Source organism: Rhinolophus ferrumequinum, chromosome 4, assembly GCF_004115265.2.
Source record: "Rhinolophus ferrumequinum isolate MPI-CBG mRhiFer1 chromosome 4, mRhiFer1_v1.p, whole genome shotgun sequence".
Taxonomy (NCBI): domain Eukaryota; kingdom Metazoa; phylum Chordata; class Mammalia; order Chiroptera; family Rhinolophidae; genus Rhinolophus; species Rhinolophus ferrumequinum.
This window is the reverse complement of record NC_046287.1, coordinates 803,049-820,682: the sequence shown is the minus strand read 5'-3', so window position 1 is coordinate 820,682 and position 17,634 is coordinate 803,049. Positions and strand designations below refer to the sequence as shown.

The window sequence follows — 17,634 nt, the reverse complement described above, 5'->3', positions numbered from 1 at the left end:
CCAATGGGAGTGCGGCCACCTCTCCGCATTGAGTAACCCTCGCCCAGCGGTGCAGCATGCGGACCACCCACAACAGTGCATGCGTGTGGCAGCCGTGGTCACATGAGGACTTACTCAGTGGCCCGATTTTTATGACCAACCTCGACAAGTTCTGTGATGGTTACAGCTCAACTATTTTCACGAAGTTGCACAAAAAAAGGAGAAACGCTGTTGCAACGGTTATATTTATATGTTTATTTTTCCTTACCAGAATGTTTATAATTTGAGACATTTTTGGCTAATAACGCACATACCTGCTTTTATTAACTTTTGATGACAAAGTCAATCAGCGTGACCTTGCGATAAGTGCGACATTGGCTTACCAACTGGCCTACATCTGCTTTTTATTTTTACCATTACCACACCGCAAAAGGGACCCCTTTCCTTTCGCAGTGCGGCTCTCTGAATTTTAGCGCGTGGGTAGGAGATGTGTGTGACCACCACGTGATGGGACCACAGAACAAGCCGTTTGCCACAAAGACCCCCGTCAGTGTCCCTTTGGAAATGCTGCCTGCGCCCTCACCCCCACACCCACTTGTCTGTTTTCCATCGTTTTAGTTTTGTCTTCTCAGAATGTCGTGTAAGAGTTCACACAGTTCCCTGCATCTATTTTTATAATATAAATAGTCTGTTTATATTTGCCCAGGTATTTGCTCAATTTGCCATTTGTTCGAAGGAATCCCTCAGCTTAGAGGACAAACGTCTAACTCGAATCATGACTTCTTCCCTTCAGTCACTAACGCTGTAACTGCACGATTCCACACCCGCGTAAGGAGAGGGCTGTGCCAGTCGCCTGCAGAAAGACCTGTCGTCCGCTTGGGAATACGATGGGAACAAGAGACCCGAGACGCCTTCTAAGTTGGGTGTTCCAAGAACCTGTGAGTAAGCCACACGTGAAACACAAAATGCTTGAGCTCAAGCAGGTGTCTTGGAGGCAGAGACCCGCGTGGGAAAGCAGAGCTAGAAGCGGTGCAATGCCGGTGGACTTCCTGGTCACATTTCACCTCCCAGGCTCTCGACCTGCACGCAGACTACCAGAAAATACTCGAACGGTGTGTGCCCATGTCCTGAGCGCAGGGCAGGGACAATGCATGGAAGAAGTCCCTTCCACGTCACTGTGCGGCAGCAAGGGTCTGGGAACTCTGTGAACCTGCATGCATATCTGTGTGTTACAGAAATCCATGTTTTCATGTAACGCACACGTACAAAACAAACGTAAGGGACTGTGACTTTCGTCATTTTTCATGCTTCCAGAGCCCCACATGTCCGTCTAGGTTCTTCCTGCATTTGGAGAAAGGAGTTCCCACCCCTGCAGGGGCCTCCAAATCCACAGGGACATGTGTCTGTGCTCTCTCCAGTGACAGGGCTGGTGGAGTGTCACGAGGAGCCAGCCTCTCCCTTTCTGAGTGGAGCCGACCAAGTGTTGCACCCCCCTTGCAGCTGGAAATAGTCTGAATTCCTGAAGTCCACAATCATGAGTGCCCGGTGTCCTGGTCACACACATGCTGACCAGCATCAAAGTGTTGAGGGGAAGAAGACACACAGTGACCCGCCAAGGCCTGTCCTTCAGGGACATCACAGCCGGTGTCACAGCCACATACAATGCTTGTGAAGACAGGTGCAGAGGTCTGCCAGCGGACGGGGACCCAGTTCTCTCACTGCCCCTCCCACAGGCACCTGTCTGGGAGCTGCAGGGGCAGAAGAGATCCCTTCCCTCTGGCTGAGAGTGGACATCAGATCAGTAGACGATTTACGCGCAAGGATGTCCATACATCAGCATTCCCAGTGGCCAGGTCACTGCAGCAGCTTAACATACACAAGTAAAGGGAGCAGACAAGGGAGGGCACCATGTGGTCACTTGAAATCGCCTGCACTCAGCATTGATGACGTGAAGACGCTATCACCCCGTGCCCTGAGAACACCCCACACGGGCGCACGCGTGGATGCACGTGCACACAAGGGCCCAGAGAAGGACCGGCCATCCCCACTTTCTTAAACTGTTTTAGTCTGGTCAACGGGGAGCAACAGTTAATTCCCGACACTGTTTGTAAATAGTGTCGTTCGTGCAGTGCAGACCCAAAGTCTGCTGACAAGAACAAGTTCAGTTTCTCGATGAGCAAACTGGGTTCTGACGCAGAAAGTGCAGGAAATTCTTGGTTGTAAGTCAGGGGTGAGCCTGCCAGAGCTCCAGCAAACCAACTCCCCCTGCCTCTGAAACCATGCCGCAGCCGGCCTCCTGCCAGCAGCCCTCCAACCTCAGGCCGGGCAGACGGTGGTGCCACAGCTGAGCTCTGGAGCTGCAATTATGATGCAAAGTGACAGAAGAACAAGAGCCTGCACTATGACCAGAGTCCAGCCTGGCTTGTGGAGTTTTATAAAAGGTAGGTATTCTGTGACATGAAAATAACATCCACAAAGGTCCAAGAGCGCTGATCAGGGAAGAAACCTGTCCCTACAGTGTAGATGGCATCTGAAGCCAGACACAGCGCCAACGTGCTCGCCGTGTGGCCTGCACGTGTCTCCATGTGCAGCGCCATGCCTACTGTGTGCAGTAGACACAGTGTGCGTGGCCACCCCCATGGACACATCCATGAGCACTTCCACCTGTGCACGGCCAGAAGCCACACACGCACAAACAGGCACACAGATGCACCATCAGTGCAGCGCACAGCATTCTGGACGGCTCGTCTGCCCAAACCTAAGGAAGCGACAGAGCACACCCATGCACACGCCACCTGGCACACACGCAGGCACGCCCGTGCACATGCCACCTGGCACATACGCAGGCACGCCCGTGCACACGCCACCTGGCACACACGCCACCTGGCACACACGCAGGCACACCCGTGCACACGCCACCTGGCACATACACAGGCACGCCCGTGCACACGCCACCTGGCACACACGCAGGCACGCCCGTGCACACGCCACCAGGCACACACGCCACCTGGCACACACGCAGGCACACCCGTGCACACGCCACCTGGTACATCACGTAGGACGGATCAACTACAGCCATCGCCCTAGAAGGCTGGGCACCAGGGATGAGCCCTGGGGAAGAGTGCCGCGTGAACATAGTCCGAGCACATACGTGGGGGCAGGCCTTGGAGCAGCTACGCGGCTGTCAGGACTATTTCAGCACCGTGCACACACATACACAGCCACGTGCGTCTCACACCCCACCTGCCTCCTGCTGCTTTCCTGAAGACTGTAGAGTCCGCAGGAGGCGCTGCTGAAACCCTGAAATTCACAGAAGCATTTGTCCCCACAGAAACGCGAGGCGGAAATAAACCAAGCAAAGGACAGGGTGTCATCCCTGGACACCAGAGGGTGTCCACATGCTTTGTGCAATGGCACCTCGGCAAACCTCCATGCAGGGCTGTCCCCATGAGCCTGAAATGACAACAGACCCTCTCCCTGCTTTCTGTCCCACTCTGTCACTGCAGCCGCCATCCCAGGGCACACGGACCTGCCACTCTAGTCTCTCGGCTCTCACGTTGGTAAAGCATAACGGATTTTTAAAATGCAGCAGAGAAAATAATACATGGCCAGGTTTTCACCAGCTGCCCAGAACTCGTAGATGTCAGTGTTTGCTGTACTGGCTGCAGATGTCACTTTTACCAAAAGAAACGAAATGTGAAGTCCAACAACCCAACTCCATCACCACTTTCCACTTCCCCTCCAGCCGAGACACTCGCTGTCCTAAAACAGGCATGTACATGCGTGTGCTTTCATGGTTTCATTCCATGTGAGGCTTTGGAGGCACTTCTCAGGACACACGTGTCATCTGTTTGCCACATGGCTTCATCCCGGGGGAAGAACCACCGTGTGGAATAAGCATCAGAGATCCGGAACAGACGGGACACTGGTCACATCAGCCCAAGAAGCGCCCTCCTGCTTGCGCATGACCTGCCTCCCAGCCCCACGAGAAGCCGACTCCACCCAACCACCCCTGCAGACTCCGATCGCACAGGTGCCGCCAGGGAGACCAGCGGAGCTTCCAGGGCACAGAGCACAGCTGCAAGAACCCCCAAATCTGAGGCCCGCTTTGGGTGGTCATCTTTGCAGGCCCGGCCATCCACATCCCCTCATAACAGGAGGAACCGTCATGTAGAGGTCATCCCAAGCTCAGTGCGTCAGCAGCCACCAGGCTTCAGTCTGCCGTGGGGGGATGAGGGAGGCCGGTGAGAGGCCGTCCACAGCACCTGGGCCTCCTGTAGGAATCGCGGTGGCCACGGCCTGGGTCTGTGCTCAGCATGCACCCAGGAACCTCGGGGTCTCCCGGGTCCTTGGCACTCCTGGAGCAGGCCGGGCCACGCGTGCATGACAGGAAAGTGGCTCATGCCCTGCGCCCTGTCCTAGCGGCACTTCTGCAAAGCTCAGGGGACAGGCATCTTCCTGCTGGCCATCCGTTTTCTCAGCAAAGTTCCCAATGGCAAACAGGGTGGCTTTGCTCCCTGGAGCTGCTGTCCCTTTACCTGCAAGTGCCCGGGCCAAGGGCAGCGTGTCCTTGAGACACACCCCAGACGTTCCTACAGCACTTTTCACTGCTGGAATCTTCAATATGGAAAACCTCATGGTACAAAGCCCCGAAACACTGACCTGGACGCTGGTCCAATCACAGCCGCACAGAACCAGGCTGATTGTGTACTCGCAACAGGGCACCTTCCATGTGACAGAAAAGTACAGCCACGCTGTGACTCCCACTGTTGTTTTGAGGGATTAAGTAACTAACCAGAAAGTAATGACAAAGTAACAGTACTGGCATTTGCACATGGCACTGAGATTCAGCCCGTACTCTCATTTCTGGAGACAGTAAGAGCTGCTCCTTGGGAAGCGTTTAAAAGATGGGTGATGTTTCTCAGCCACCATCTTCTGAAACTGGGCTTGCTGGCAGGTCCCCTCTGGTCCACTGAAGGTCCCTGGAGAGCAGGGGCTGTGTGACAGGCCCCTGCGAGCTCAATCCTGGCAGCCGGGAATGCCGAGACGTCCAGGTGTGGAGTCTGAATTGTGGTTATAAAGATCCTGCTGAGAACACCGCACAGAGTGACCCCATTTCTGGCAGTAGGGTCACTTATCTTCTCTCACAGGGAGGGCACGTCACTAGGAAGCGATAGGCAGCCCGCAGAGTGCGCCAGACCAACGCGCTGGAGGCCAGGGACGTGTCTCCGAGTCTTTCTCTTCCTAACACCAGCCCCAATTCAGGACGTTGGGGCAATCTTTACAATCACCCCAGAAAAATGCACAAAATTTTGCAAAATAATTTCAGGGGTTTGGAAACTTAAACCAACCCATGGAATGCCGGGGGACCATGACACCAGCTTTCAAGCCCTTGCACTAGAGAGAAAACTTAATGCCCATAAAATGTCACAACTCAAGGAGACGAATGCTGCAGAGCAAATGAACGTTCCACGCGTGCCTCTCCCACGCGCAGCTCCCACCGGGGCCCTTGCCGGCGGCCACGCGTCCCCTCCAGGAGGCACCGGTAGCTAGGCAGTGCGCCCACACTCTCCCACGCTGAATAACAGACCCAGCTTTCCAACACTGAATTTCAGAACAGTCATTCAGAGAGCACAAACATCACGTGGATATCAACTGAAAACAAGAATTATAACTTCGCTTCTCAAAATAATTGAGGGATGACAAGTGCAAGAGCTGCAGAAGGAACAAAAGCACTGAGGGTAAATCTGAGTCCTTCCATAACAACTGGGGACGTCTGCGCAGCCCAGCCACACTCGTGGGACATGGCTCGCGATGGGACACGGCTTCTTCTGCATAAACCATGAGGGACTCACTGGCTGCAGGCTGGTGCCAACGATATCAATATCATGGATTGATGCCACACAGACCAACTCATTATGTCCCTAACAGCAGACTGTCCCTCTCCTAGGTGACTGGGGACAGGCCACGAGAACTCCTACCCCAGGGTTAATACGCCACTGGCCTGTGTCAGCGGTAGCACCCACCCTTTCACCGGAGGCCCCGAGTTCTAACGTGAGGTCCGTCTTCCAACTCAAACAGAACTTGAACTTGTTAAGGAAAGGGTTTAATCCAGAAGGCATTTTAAGAACGGTTTACTCTACAGCCCTCCTTTCATAGCTCGGAATTAAAACTAAGCCCGCTTTATGGACGGGAACTGAGGCCCGCACACTAAGCTGGGGAGCCAAGGGGACTTGTGGCCCCACGGCCCTGACTGCAGCCGGTGCTGGGGACCCCCCATTAGCCTCCTGCTGCAGACTCAGTGGGGCCCCTTGGCCCCTCCAAGGCAACAGGCCACCGTGCGCTTGAAATGGGCGACTGGACTCTATGGCCATAAGATAATAAACAAATAAAGCTTAAAGAGTGACGCATCCAACACAACTGAGACACCTAAAGGAGAGTTTCAGCAGCCCTGAATCCCAAGACAGTGGTGGCTTGTCCCTGGACATCTGTGCTGAAGACACCACGGCCCATGTGGAAACCTGCATCCAGACAGTGCCGGTCAGACAGTCTGTGTCAGTGACACAGATCCGTTACTGGAGGGATAGGCACATTACTTCTCACCAAGGAGCGGCATCTCCTACACACTGTCACCTTCACTCTGCTCTCCAGTCCAGAGGCAGACAGCTTACTAAGTCACGAGAAATTCCTTTGCTTTCTTTCTCCAACCCCCGGCTTTGTCCCCTGGTGTCACCAGAGGAATAGAAGGGTCATCAGGTGGAGATGGAATGAGGGCCCGTCTCTAAAGCAGCTTCTTAGATGGGAAGCCTAATGCAGACACTCAGACGCTCTCAGTCCTTCCCTCAGAGGCAGCACTGTCACCAACGAGAGTCAGTGCTGAATGTCCACTGTCCTGGAGATCCCAGGACAGCCCAGGGGCCCCCTCTGGTTACACTCCTGTGGATGGGGCTGGACCCGTGAGCAGAGCTGGAGGGACAGTCCCGGCTCTGACGGTTCTAGTCACTGAACAGCCTGCCACATCCTGCACACATGTGCTCCCTCCTCTGCTTCCAGAGGGGGCGCCAGGAGTGGCTGGCTGCTCAGTAACTACCAGCTGAATGAATGAGTGAACGAACGAACCTCCACTCTCCATCTATTGAAATCCCACTCCTTTAAAGCCTAACTTAAAGGGCATCATCTGTGAAAACCTTTCTCCTTTCGAGTTCCCAGAGCGCCCGCCATGCGCCCAGTGGGGAGCACGTCCCATCATGCAGTTTGCGTGTCAGACGCCTGCCTCCCACGTGAGTGGCCCTGGGCGCAGTCTGAGCTCACGCGTTTGGGGGTTTATGAGAACGCGTGCTCGCTTCAGCACAGGCCTTCGAGAAACAGGCAGGTGGGAAGACACAGTTTGATTAAACATGATGGTGACTGGTGACTCCATTCCTGCCCTCATTCGCTCAGAAAATGTTTTCTGAGCTGCTGCTGCACGCCCGGCTCTAGGCGGAAGGGAAACCATACCACTGGCAGGACCAGCAGGAGGGAGCGAATGACGAGCAGGGGAATTCCTCGTGCACTGGTTAAGTTAGCAGTACCCTTATTTCCTAAAGTAAACTCGTTACAATAACAGCTCACTGAGGCACGGCACTCCGCCACCAACCTCCACCAAAGGCAATGACAGACGAAGATCAGACATGTTATGCCTAAGGTATGGTTCCACCCAGAGGACGAAGGAGAACAAATCTCTATTGATGGCAGAACAAGCTGCACCGAACTCCCTGTTTAGGGCAGTGCAGAGACGCTCCTGACAGACTGCCCTCTGAGCCTACGTCCTTGCTCTTTCAAGAGATACGACTGAACAAAATCACGGCAAGTCTGCAAAGCACAATCATGTCTGTTTCTAAGTATTTCCCAAAGTCTCCTTAACTTACAATATGACAACCAAGTTCTTATTCAGAATGAAGAAAGAGACTTACTCTCCAAGGTGACACATTTCTCTTAATTAGCAATGAGAACTACAGAGCTCCAGGTGCTAAGTTGATGGAAAGCTGCAGCAACGTTTAGGGTGCAAATGCAGTAGCAATCTTTTTCCAGATTCTTCCTTCCATAAAACATTTTTAAAATCGAGTCATCCTGTCTTCACCTTTAATACTGCTCGCTGACTGCAGTCTTGCTCTGCGTTGGCCCGGTGTGAGTCACACATAAAAAGGTGAAGGAGACGGTGTCCCGGGGCACAGCCTCCACTTCCTGAGTCAAAGCATCATCAGCAATTTGAACCCGATGATGGAATCTGACTCACAGGTACATTTAAGATTGCCACCATCACAAAATACACAGATACACATTTTTTCATTCACAAAACCTAGACATAAATATGATTTGCAATCGATAATGCCAAATAATTTAAGTGCATTTTTAAGAACTTTGAACCAACGCATACACGTTGACCTCGCATAAAATTCCAATGACGCGGGTCAATCTGGAAAGCCCTTGTTCTCTCCGTCCTTTCTGCGCCCGGCCCCTGACCGCCCCACTTTTGAATTCTGTAACAGTTCGGCATTTTGATTATCAGTTGAGACTGTGCACATTGCTTTAAGTAGTATGATTAGAAGTCAGCCAGTCCAGAGTAAGAGTTACCATGCGCCGGGGGCCAGGGAACCAGGCAGATTACCAAACAGAGTGACAAGTAACATCCCGTGAATAGGAGACCCCAGAACAAACGAGACCCAATATTCATATCAGGCTTGTATGAATCCAAGCAAATGTGTGTGTTCAGTGAGGAAAGTTAGAGCTTTTCAAAGGTATCAGAAAAAATGATGCGAAAGATTAATTACTGAATATTTATATTTATTACTAAAATTTAATAGACAGGCTCACTTTCTGTATAAAAAGGTCCAGTGCAAGTTCCCCTCACTGCATGTCACGTGCTCCACAACTCAGGGCAGAGGCCAGAGAGCGAGCACACCTTAGCCAGCTCATTTGGGTTAAAACAGAAACGGAGGAGGAGAATGGCCGCCACACTAAGTTCCAAACCTACGCTCTGAAGACCCTTTGGAAACAGCAGGCATAAGCATGCAACTATTGGAGCATCTGCGAAGCATTTTGACACCTGTCTCTCATTTAGCCTTGTGAAATTCAGAGCCAAGGGCCCCTCCACGGGGGGGGGGGCGGGGCCTGGAGCAGAGGGCGAGGGGCCGGTCTGCAGCAGAGCTGACCTGGGACCCCGTCCACACGCCAGGACCTCTGGGCGCCAATTCGGTGCTCACGCAGGAGGGGCCCAGTCCTCATGGCTCATGGGAAATGCAGAACAGAAATCAAACGTCCCATGTGCAGGAGTGCTTGGTCTTAACCCCAAAGGACGCTTGCCCACGGGGACACGTCCCAAGGTCCTCGTTCACCCACCAACATAAAACGCACACGCCAACAGTTGCTACTTTAATGGGTCTTCTTAGTGTCAGAAGCTAGTTCTGTCCCAGAGCACGCCAGCCCCCTCCGTAAGCACTTGAGTGACGTGTCACTTACGTGGCTTCACGCCGGCCACCACAGCCAGGCTCCCGGGGGGGTGTGGTGCAGCGCCTCGGCTGAGCTCGCTTCCACCCGCGCTCCGGCCGTACTCGATCACCTCCACGTGTCCCAGGGGGACGCTCCACTTCAGCAGGTACCTTTGGCTGGTCGGCGTGAGGGCACTGCTGTCATGTGAGGTACTGAAACAACAACCAGCAGGTTTTTACTTTGTGAACAATGACACAGGGACCCTCTGTCCCTGCGATGTCCCCAGAGGAATGCCTGCATGGCGGCGTCACAGTGCTCTGACGTGCTCACCCGCAGTTACCATTGGCTGCATGAGGAGGCCCCCAATTAGATGACACGGCGGGGGCTCCTAGTCTAACCCAGAGAACACGGGACACATGATGTACCTCCTGAAAGCCCAAAGGAGCCGGCTGGCTGCTTCCTGGTGGCCATCGGAGCCAAGACGCTCAAGTGTTCTGGTAAATACGTTACCGGGGCAAATCTACGTGGGCACAGTTATGCCAACCGTCTGATGTGGGGTAACGCTGACATGCCCTCTCAATTGTGGGTACAGTATAACCATTTTAATAAGATTAAATCAGGCCATTAAACGCCACGATTACAATACTTAGTATGTGGGAATGAAATGGAAAAAAAATCCAATGACCCACAGAGATTATGTTCTTCTGTTTTCACACCTGGAACATACATGCAGAGAAACACAAAGCACACCTGTACAGCCGGGCAGGCAGAGAACACCAGAGCAGACACCTGTGTTCCGGCGCCTGCCCAGGAAAGCCTGCCCTTGCAGAAGCACAGCCAGTGAGAATCACATTTTGCTTTTCTTCAAGTGTGTGTGTGCCCGTGTGTGCGCGTGTGTGCACAGTCCACGGTGTGTGTGTGCATGTGTGCATGTGTGCACACAGTCCAGTGCGTGTGTGCGTGTGTGCACAGTCCAGGGTGTGCGTGTGTGCATGTGTGCACACAGTCCAGTGCGTGTGTGTGTGTGTGTGTGCACAATCCAGGTGCAGGAGCAACGCCCAACATGCCAGCCGCCAGCCTTTAAACCGAGGCCCTTGACTTACTGGGAGCCCACCCATACCCACGCCACCCAACCTCCCTGATGTCAGAGGGTCCTGCTTCCATTTCCACTTCGGTCCCATGGGAAGCGGAAAGGGGGAGGCATAAGCTCCCTGTGAGTAAGAAGTGAAACAGGGTGAATATGCTATGAATCGGAGCGTGTGTTTAGAATGACAGATGCCCAGGGCCCTGCGCCCAAGCCGCTGTTCCTCCTGTTTGACTCCAGACTCCTCAGTGCGATGGTGGCTGGGGTCTTGGTGTCCTCAGAGGCTGTACAAGTCCTTTTATATCCCGAGAAGGTGGCACTGCAATGGAGCTCCAAGACTCTCACCACCAGCCACCTGCTGGGTCTCTGAGGTCCCGGGAGGAGAAGCCACAGTGTGTGGTTGCGGGTGAGTGAGGGCGACAGGCATGACACTCTGCTCTGTGGTGGTATGCTGGGAAATGCTAACAGCCAGCTCTCACTGGAAGGAGCGGGCCCCGTTCTGTCACAGTGGCCACTCTCCATGGTGTCAATACCCCCAGCGCAGATGACTTCACACCGCCAACAGTTCACCACTGGCTTCCCGAACACCGGGAACAGAACTGACTCTCACAGCCACTCTGAGCGGCTCAGGACCCCACTTCATATCGCACCACCCACATTCGTTCAGTTGTATGTCAATTCCCTCATCTGAAGACCTTTAAATGTCTTAAAATCCTCAACCAACGAGTGTCCTATGTACTGGAACAGTTCTGATGTAAAACAATGTTAAAGGAAAGAAGTATAAAGTGTCCTTACTCATTTCCTTGGTTTACACTGAATATGAATATACCCAATTTAATTATGTAAGAAAAACATTTATCAAAAATACATTTCTAGAGGGGCGGCAGGATGGCTCAGTTAGAGCGCCATCTCTGAACAACAAGGTTGTCGGTTCAATTCCCACATGGGATGGTGGGCTGCGCCCCCAGCAACTAAAGATTGAAAACGTCGACTGGACTTGGAGCTGAGCTGCGCCCTCCACAAGTAAATTGAAGGACAACGACTTGGAGCCGACAGGCCCTGGAGAAACACACTGGTCTCCAATATTCCCCAGTGGGAAAAAAAAAGAGTAACGTGTTTTAAAAAAATAAATACACTTATAGAGAAGCAGCTAAGGAAAAAGAACTTGACAAAGATCAAAACAAGAACTATAGATGGCTGAGTGGGGTTAGAAAAGAAACAACTTAGTTTCCAGTTCCAGTGTCAGCCGTGTTTAAGGAGAACGAGCACCTACAGGTCCCTAGTTCCTGCCGGCAGTGACCAGCAACCCCTTAGAAACACGCTGTCTGGTCCATCTGCACTTCCCTGAGTCACAGGACTGGCTGTGCAAGCTCTGCACACAGACGCTCTTGGCGTGCGTGAGAATTAGCGCATCACCGCCTGTGTGGCCCACCAACCGCACGTGGGTCCACAGCTGTCTAGGGAATGAAACGGTTCCTTACCGGGCACCGACTGTGGCACACATCAGCACGTCATTTAACATGAAGAGCCGGCGTTCTTTGGTTTTCGTAACTTCTCCTCTGTCATTGTAAACGGTCTCTATCATATCGTCAGATCGAATGAGGTATCGGTTTCCACTGCTGAGAAGCTGAATATTCAAAGTCACACTTGACACAGTTACCACAATCGAGTTTATCAAAGAGAGAAAAAGGATGAGAAAGAAGTCTTGCAAAACAAACAAACAAACAAAAAAAAACACGAGTATGCGGCAACAAAACTTTACGGACTGTTTTCTCTAAAGAGGGCCCACGTGCTCCCAATCATACTCACCTACGTACTAACGCTTAGAAAGGGGCTTTTTCACTAAATGTTTTACAGACAGCGTTCCAGTTATTCTAAACAACGAAAAGAATTTATTCCCCTGTGAACACACTTCTAAGCTAAGAGACACCAATTCCACAAATGAGCGCTTAACTTATTGTCACCTGTCACTCACATATTCCTTCTCCGTACATGACTCCTTTGGATAAACACTCCATTCCTTCTCATTCTATGGCTGAGCAAACCATTCTGCCACTTGTAACACTGTATCAACCCGGAGTGTTTACCAGTGAAAGTGATATTTTGTAACTCCGCTTTCCCACACAATTGCACAATGAAGTCCACACCTCCTCGCCTTGGGGGGCCAACAGAGTACCCTTGGTTCTCTGGAAAGGTGCTTTGTGTTAATTCGCCATATACAACCACGTAGAAGTCACTTCTTGTAACAAGTGGGCCGCGGGAAAGCCCAGAACCCTCAGCCCAGATGAGCTCTGCTGCCTTCCGGTTCTAACCTCCACCTTCCCTGACACGCTCACAGAAGAGCGTTGCTGTGTGCATGCACACGGGCGTGCAGTAAGGACCCGACCACTCTGTGTACCGCACGGGCTTGAAACACTAAAGTGCCACAGGGAAGCCTGATTTTAAATGGAAATTACCATTTAATGTCATTTTCTGCTGAGAAAACTTCGTATGTAAATCATTTGCAGAATCAGAAACAAAGCCTGCGCTTATAATGTATTACAGTAGGGCTGGCCCGGTGGCCGAGGTCTCCGGTTCGATTCCCACATGGGCCAGTGAGCTGCGCCCTCTACAGCTAAGATTGTGAACAATGGCTCTCCCTGGGGCTGGGCTCGGTGAGCAGCCGGAGGTCAATGTGGGCTGCTGCTGGCTGTTGTGTGCTGCCATGAGCAGCTGCCAGCGTGGGTTGTCAACAGCCAGCATGAGTGGCCAGCAGCCAGCGAGAGCTGCCGTGAGCCACTGAGTGGCCGACCGACTGCCTCAGCCGGGGGAGCGCAAGGCTCATAATACCAGCGTGGGCCAGGGAGCTGTGTCCTACACAACTAGACTGAGAAACAATGGCTTGAACCGGAGTGGGGGGTGAGGCGGAAGAAGGGAAAAAATAAAAATTAAATTAAATTAAAATAAAAAATGTATTATAGTGAAGTTCTTATATTTCAATTAGTGAATGTCACTATAGGGTAGGAAATTAACCCTACTGACCAAAACAAAACGTGATTAGGGAGCAGGGATATTACATATCATGTAATTATTTACTGCAGCTCATACAACTGAAGCCCTCCTGTGGACCAGGGAATCAGACGGTAAAGCTTACCCAAAGTCAGACCACTGTCGCAGAAAAATGACTGTAAACAGAAAGCTGAAACACAGCTTTGCCAAGGACCTGCTTTCACGTTGCATCATGCATCGCCTTTTCACAATAAGTACTACATGCCCATGCACAGACAGGTACAAATAAAAACCTATGTATTTTATGCTTTAACTGTGAGTATCTAAAATGAAACACCGCACTTCAAAAGCAAAACTCATTAAAAGAGTTCTCTAAACCTTTCTGGGGGCCCTGGGCCCATGTGCGGACCTCCTGAATCTGGGAAGAAACAAACGCCACAGACTGAAGCCCACAGGCCCCGTGGTGGCCGCCTGCGGCTCCCCATCGGCCCCCAGTTAAGAGCTGGGGCCAAGGGGATCATTCCAAAGGCTCCAAGGGTTAGTAATGAATGGCTGAAATTATCACGGCAGATTAGTAAAAGCAAAAGTTATTTCAGCGTGGAGTTGAAGAAATCTCTGTCAACCTTGTTCAGGTATCGCTCATTTATGGCTTTTGCTATTTGTTTCATTTCGCAGCGCTGGTCAGCGTCTCGTTTTCTTTCATTTAACTTGTCTGCTAATGTCTCGAGCTCCGTCAGCGCCATCTGAAGGGGCAGCCTGTCTGGGTGTCCTCGGGACGTGTTCTTCAACATGTCCTTTCGGAGAAACAAGGCAAAAGGGACACGTGACGGCTGATAGGGAAGTAGGCGGTTACCACCCGCAAACCTCCAACACCCACAACCACAACCCCCACAAGCTGGCAACTGAAAGCTGACATGACATCAGCTACTTCTGGGAAGGATAATAAACGAAGTGAATCATGACGTGGCTGATTTTGCAAAACCAAAATTAACTCAGTACGCGGCACTGTTCATGGAAAACACAGCACTTCCAGGAAAGAACAGCACAAACACAACAATATCTGTGTTCTTGCCAGTCAGCTCTTGGAGGAGACCGGCGACCCGTGACAACTAAAGCACCGACTAACAGTTTGCAAAAACAGCTTTTACAGGCATGGTCCCTAAGGCCATTCCACCCTAGCTGTCACCCATGTGATGACACCTCCCAGCACCCTAGGGTTTGCCTTTCGGAGACTTACCCCAGTGTAAAGAACTACCTGTCTAATTGGTTTCCTGACATCTGCCTTCCTCACCACCCTACGACCTCCACATGACACCTCCCTAGAAACTGACAGTGTCTGCACATATGAAGAGCTCAGTAAACACTCCTCAACTAAAGAAATAAAACACATTTTCTGGATATTTTGATTTTGGAAAAATAACAGCTTTTGTTATTAATATTCTAATACAAGTGAACATACATTGGAAGATATACGTGAATAGAAAGAATTTTAAAAAATGACTATAAGCCTATGCACACAAATAGCCAATATTAACACTTCAATGTGTGTCCTCTTTCAAATTTTTATGACTACCCTTATTTAATAAGCACTTTTCACACAGATTTGGTCAGTTATAAAAGAAACAAAAATCTCAGGGCCAGGGACTTGGCAGTATTTCCCAAGCGCCAGTCCCTTCTGGATGACGTCACTATTACTCTTCAGTTGATTTTAATCAGCAGGCACAAGCACAGCCATCTGACCTGAGCAGAAGCAGCTGGGCCATCGCGAGGCCGGGGGTGGCTCCCTGACAGACGACCTGCCCATTCACTGACGTGAGGGCAGCTGACAGGCAGGTCTGGGCAGACTGGAGGTGGCCACGTGCGTGTGGGCAGCCTGACAGCCTGGCCACCAGGAGGGCAGTCTTCCTGACGTGATCTCCTATCTGCACTCAAAACCAGTTTTGCTGTTCAAAACGGCAAATGGAGCCGAGAGCTGTTTGTCTAAACCAGCAGGTCCGAAGGGCAATCTGTTCTGCAGGGTGCCCACCTCCTGTCAGCAGATGAGTAACTTAGGAACTGGCATGGCTGGTTTTCGGGCCTGTCCCGCCCCTGAGGACCAGGCCCCAGACCAGCTGGATGGGAGCCGAGGTCTGTCTGCCTGGTCCCCAGAGGGCAGCCAGCTCCCCAGTGCTGAGACCTGCTGTGCAGTTAAAACCCAAACTCGGTCTGTGTCCCCAGTCCAGGCACAGAGCCCCTGAAACCCTAGGAATTTCTGAGTGACGGGGGTAAAGCAGCACTTGCTGTTATGCATGACAGACGCCTCCAACCACACTTGAGTCCATGCTCATGAGGTCACTCTTGATGTGCCCTAAACGGCTTCAGGGTGGGGCTGGCAGCCAGAGGAACCAACCAGCTATTAGAAGGCTGGCCCTTTCAGCCCAGCCCCGGCTTCCCGCTTCCGACAGCCCCATCCACTACTTGCGATTGGCGCTGACACGGGGTTGTCTTGTGGGACGAGCCCTGACCCAGAACCTTTCCCGGGAGTGAGTGTCACAACAAAAGCAAACTGCAGGACCCAGGCTGGTGGAGGTCCCATCCACCCCGCCCCACACAGAGGAGAGGCAGTGCCGGCTACAAAGGACCTGCATGACATGGAAGACAGGGCCCACGGAGACGAGATGGTACCTGAAGCAGCAGGATGAACTGAGGGAACCTCTGGATGGGCTTCATCATCAGGCTGTAGAGGGTGACGCGGTCGGGGCTGGACTCCTGGGTCTGCTGTGGGGACAGTCGGGTGGCTCAGCGTCAGGCCACAGGCCCCGCCCTGCCTACAGGGCTGCCCACTCCCCTGCCAGGTCTCGGGGACACTCCTGGGGACCTGCGCCCTGACAGGCCCTGGGGCACCTTTCATCCTGACTGGCTTCGGAATCCTTCCTGCACCTCCTGTCACCTCACACACACCTCCTGTCACCTGGCCTCCAGCGGTCGGAGCTGGTTTTGGAAGTGGAACGTTGGGTTGTTTTTCTCCCACGTGTTAGGAGCCACCTCCGATCACCTTACAGGTGAATTTTACTCCTCTAAGGACTGAGCTAGTTTCTGAGATTCTACAACCACATGAAATGTGCAATCACCAAGAAGAGCTCATAGAATCCCAAGTTCGGTTGCAGGCCCTTCAGGCAGCCACTGCTCGTCCTATGTGGGGGCCAAACCCCACATCAGGCTTAGCTCTGGGTAGGACGGGGTGGGGATCCAGGCTGTCCCAGGGTCTGTGCTCTGGCCAAGCTGCCCCAGGAGAGGCTCCCGCAGTTCTGGCCGAGGGCTCCTCTCCCTGCCACGGGGCCACCTCACCTGTCGCCCTGACTGGCCACTGAGCTCGGAGCTCCAGCCGCCGGCCAGCCACACAGTGGGGCAGGCGCTGCAGCCATGGGGCCGTGTGGCCGGCAGAGCCCAGCTCAGCCCGGCTGGGGCCTCTGTGCCCCCAGACACCAGGTCCCTGGGGGGCAGTGACATGGGGCGGGGCAGGCCTTCCACCCCAGGCTGCCTGGCAGGCACTGACGAGGAGCTGACCAGTGAGGGCTGTGGTGCCCTCTGTGCTGACATGTCAGCAAGACCGTACAAACTCCTCAGAACAAGTGAGTGTTCGAATCATCCCGCGTTTTCTTCCCCAAGAGAGAGCAGTACGAGAGGACGGCAGCTCTCCCCAGCGGGAGAGAGTGTCCTAGAAACCCTAACTGACCCCGCTGTGCTCCCGCAGCGTGGCGGGGGCGGAGGGCATTTTTCAGCTCAAATACGCATAAAACGTGGTTGACGAGAAAAACCCCTGACCTCCCTGCGTTCAGTGGCTGAAGGGAGCAGCAGTCCCCACGCAGCTGGAGCAGTCTGGTCCAGGGGCTCAGCACACCAATGGCTCGGGGGAGCTTTAACCTGGCTCAGTGGGTGGTGGGCTCTCTGGTCCCACTCACACCCCAGCCTGTGACAGGCCTGCCCTGCTGCTGTGAAATGTCACACGTGCACACGCATGAGGGGACTGTGCCCGACTTCAGAGTCAGGCGTCCTTGGGGAGGGGCCTTCCCACGCGGCAGACCCTCTGGGCTGCTCCACAGGATCGGCTCACGGTGCTGACTCGGACGCCACAC

General features: G+C 52.8%; 1 protein-coding gene across 10 annotated transcripts in view; it reads right to left on the bottom strand.

Moving 5' to 3' along the window:
• ARHGEF10 (Rho guanine nucleotide exchange factor 10) overlaps positions 1–17,634 on the bottom strand; it is a 118,075-nt gene that overhangs the window by 27,863 nt on the left and 72,578 nt on the right. For all 10 annotated transcript variants that reach the window (XM_033104372.1, XM_033104370.1, XM_033104371.1 and 7 more), the window contains 4 exons: positions 16,184–16,276; positions 14,143–14,313; positions 12,013–12,158; positions 9,478–9,659 (listed from right to left, as the gene is read on the bottom strand). In XM_033104372.1, the coding sequence (XP_032960263.1) occupies positions 9,478–9,659; positions 12,013–12,158; positions 14,143–14,313; positions 16,184–16,276 (592 nt within the window). The remainder of the gene's footprint in view (positions 1–9,477; positions 9,660–12,012; positions 12,159–14,142; positions 14,314–16,183; positions 16,277–17,634) is intronic.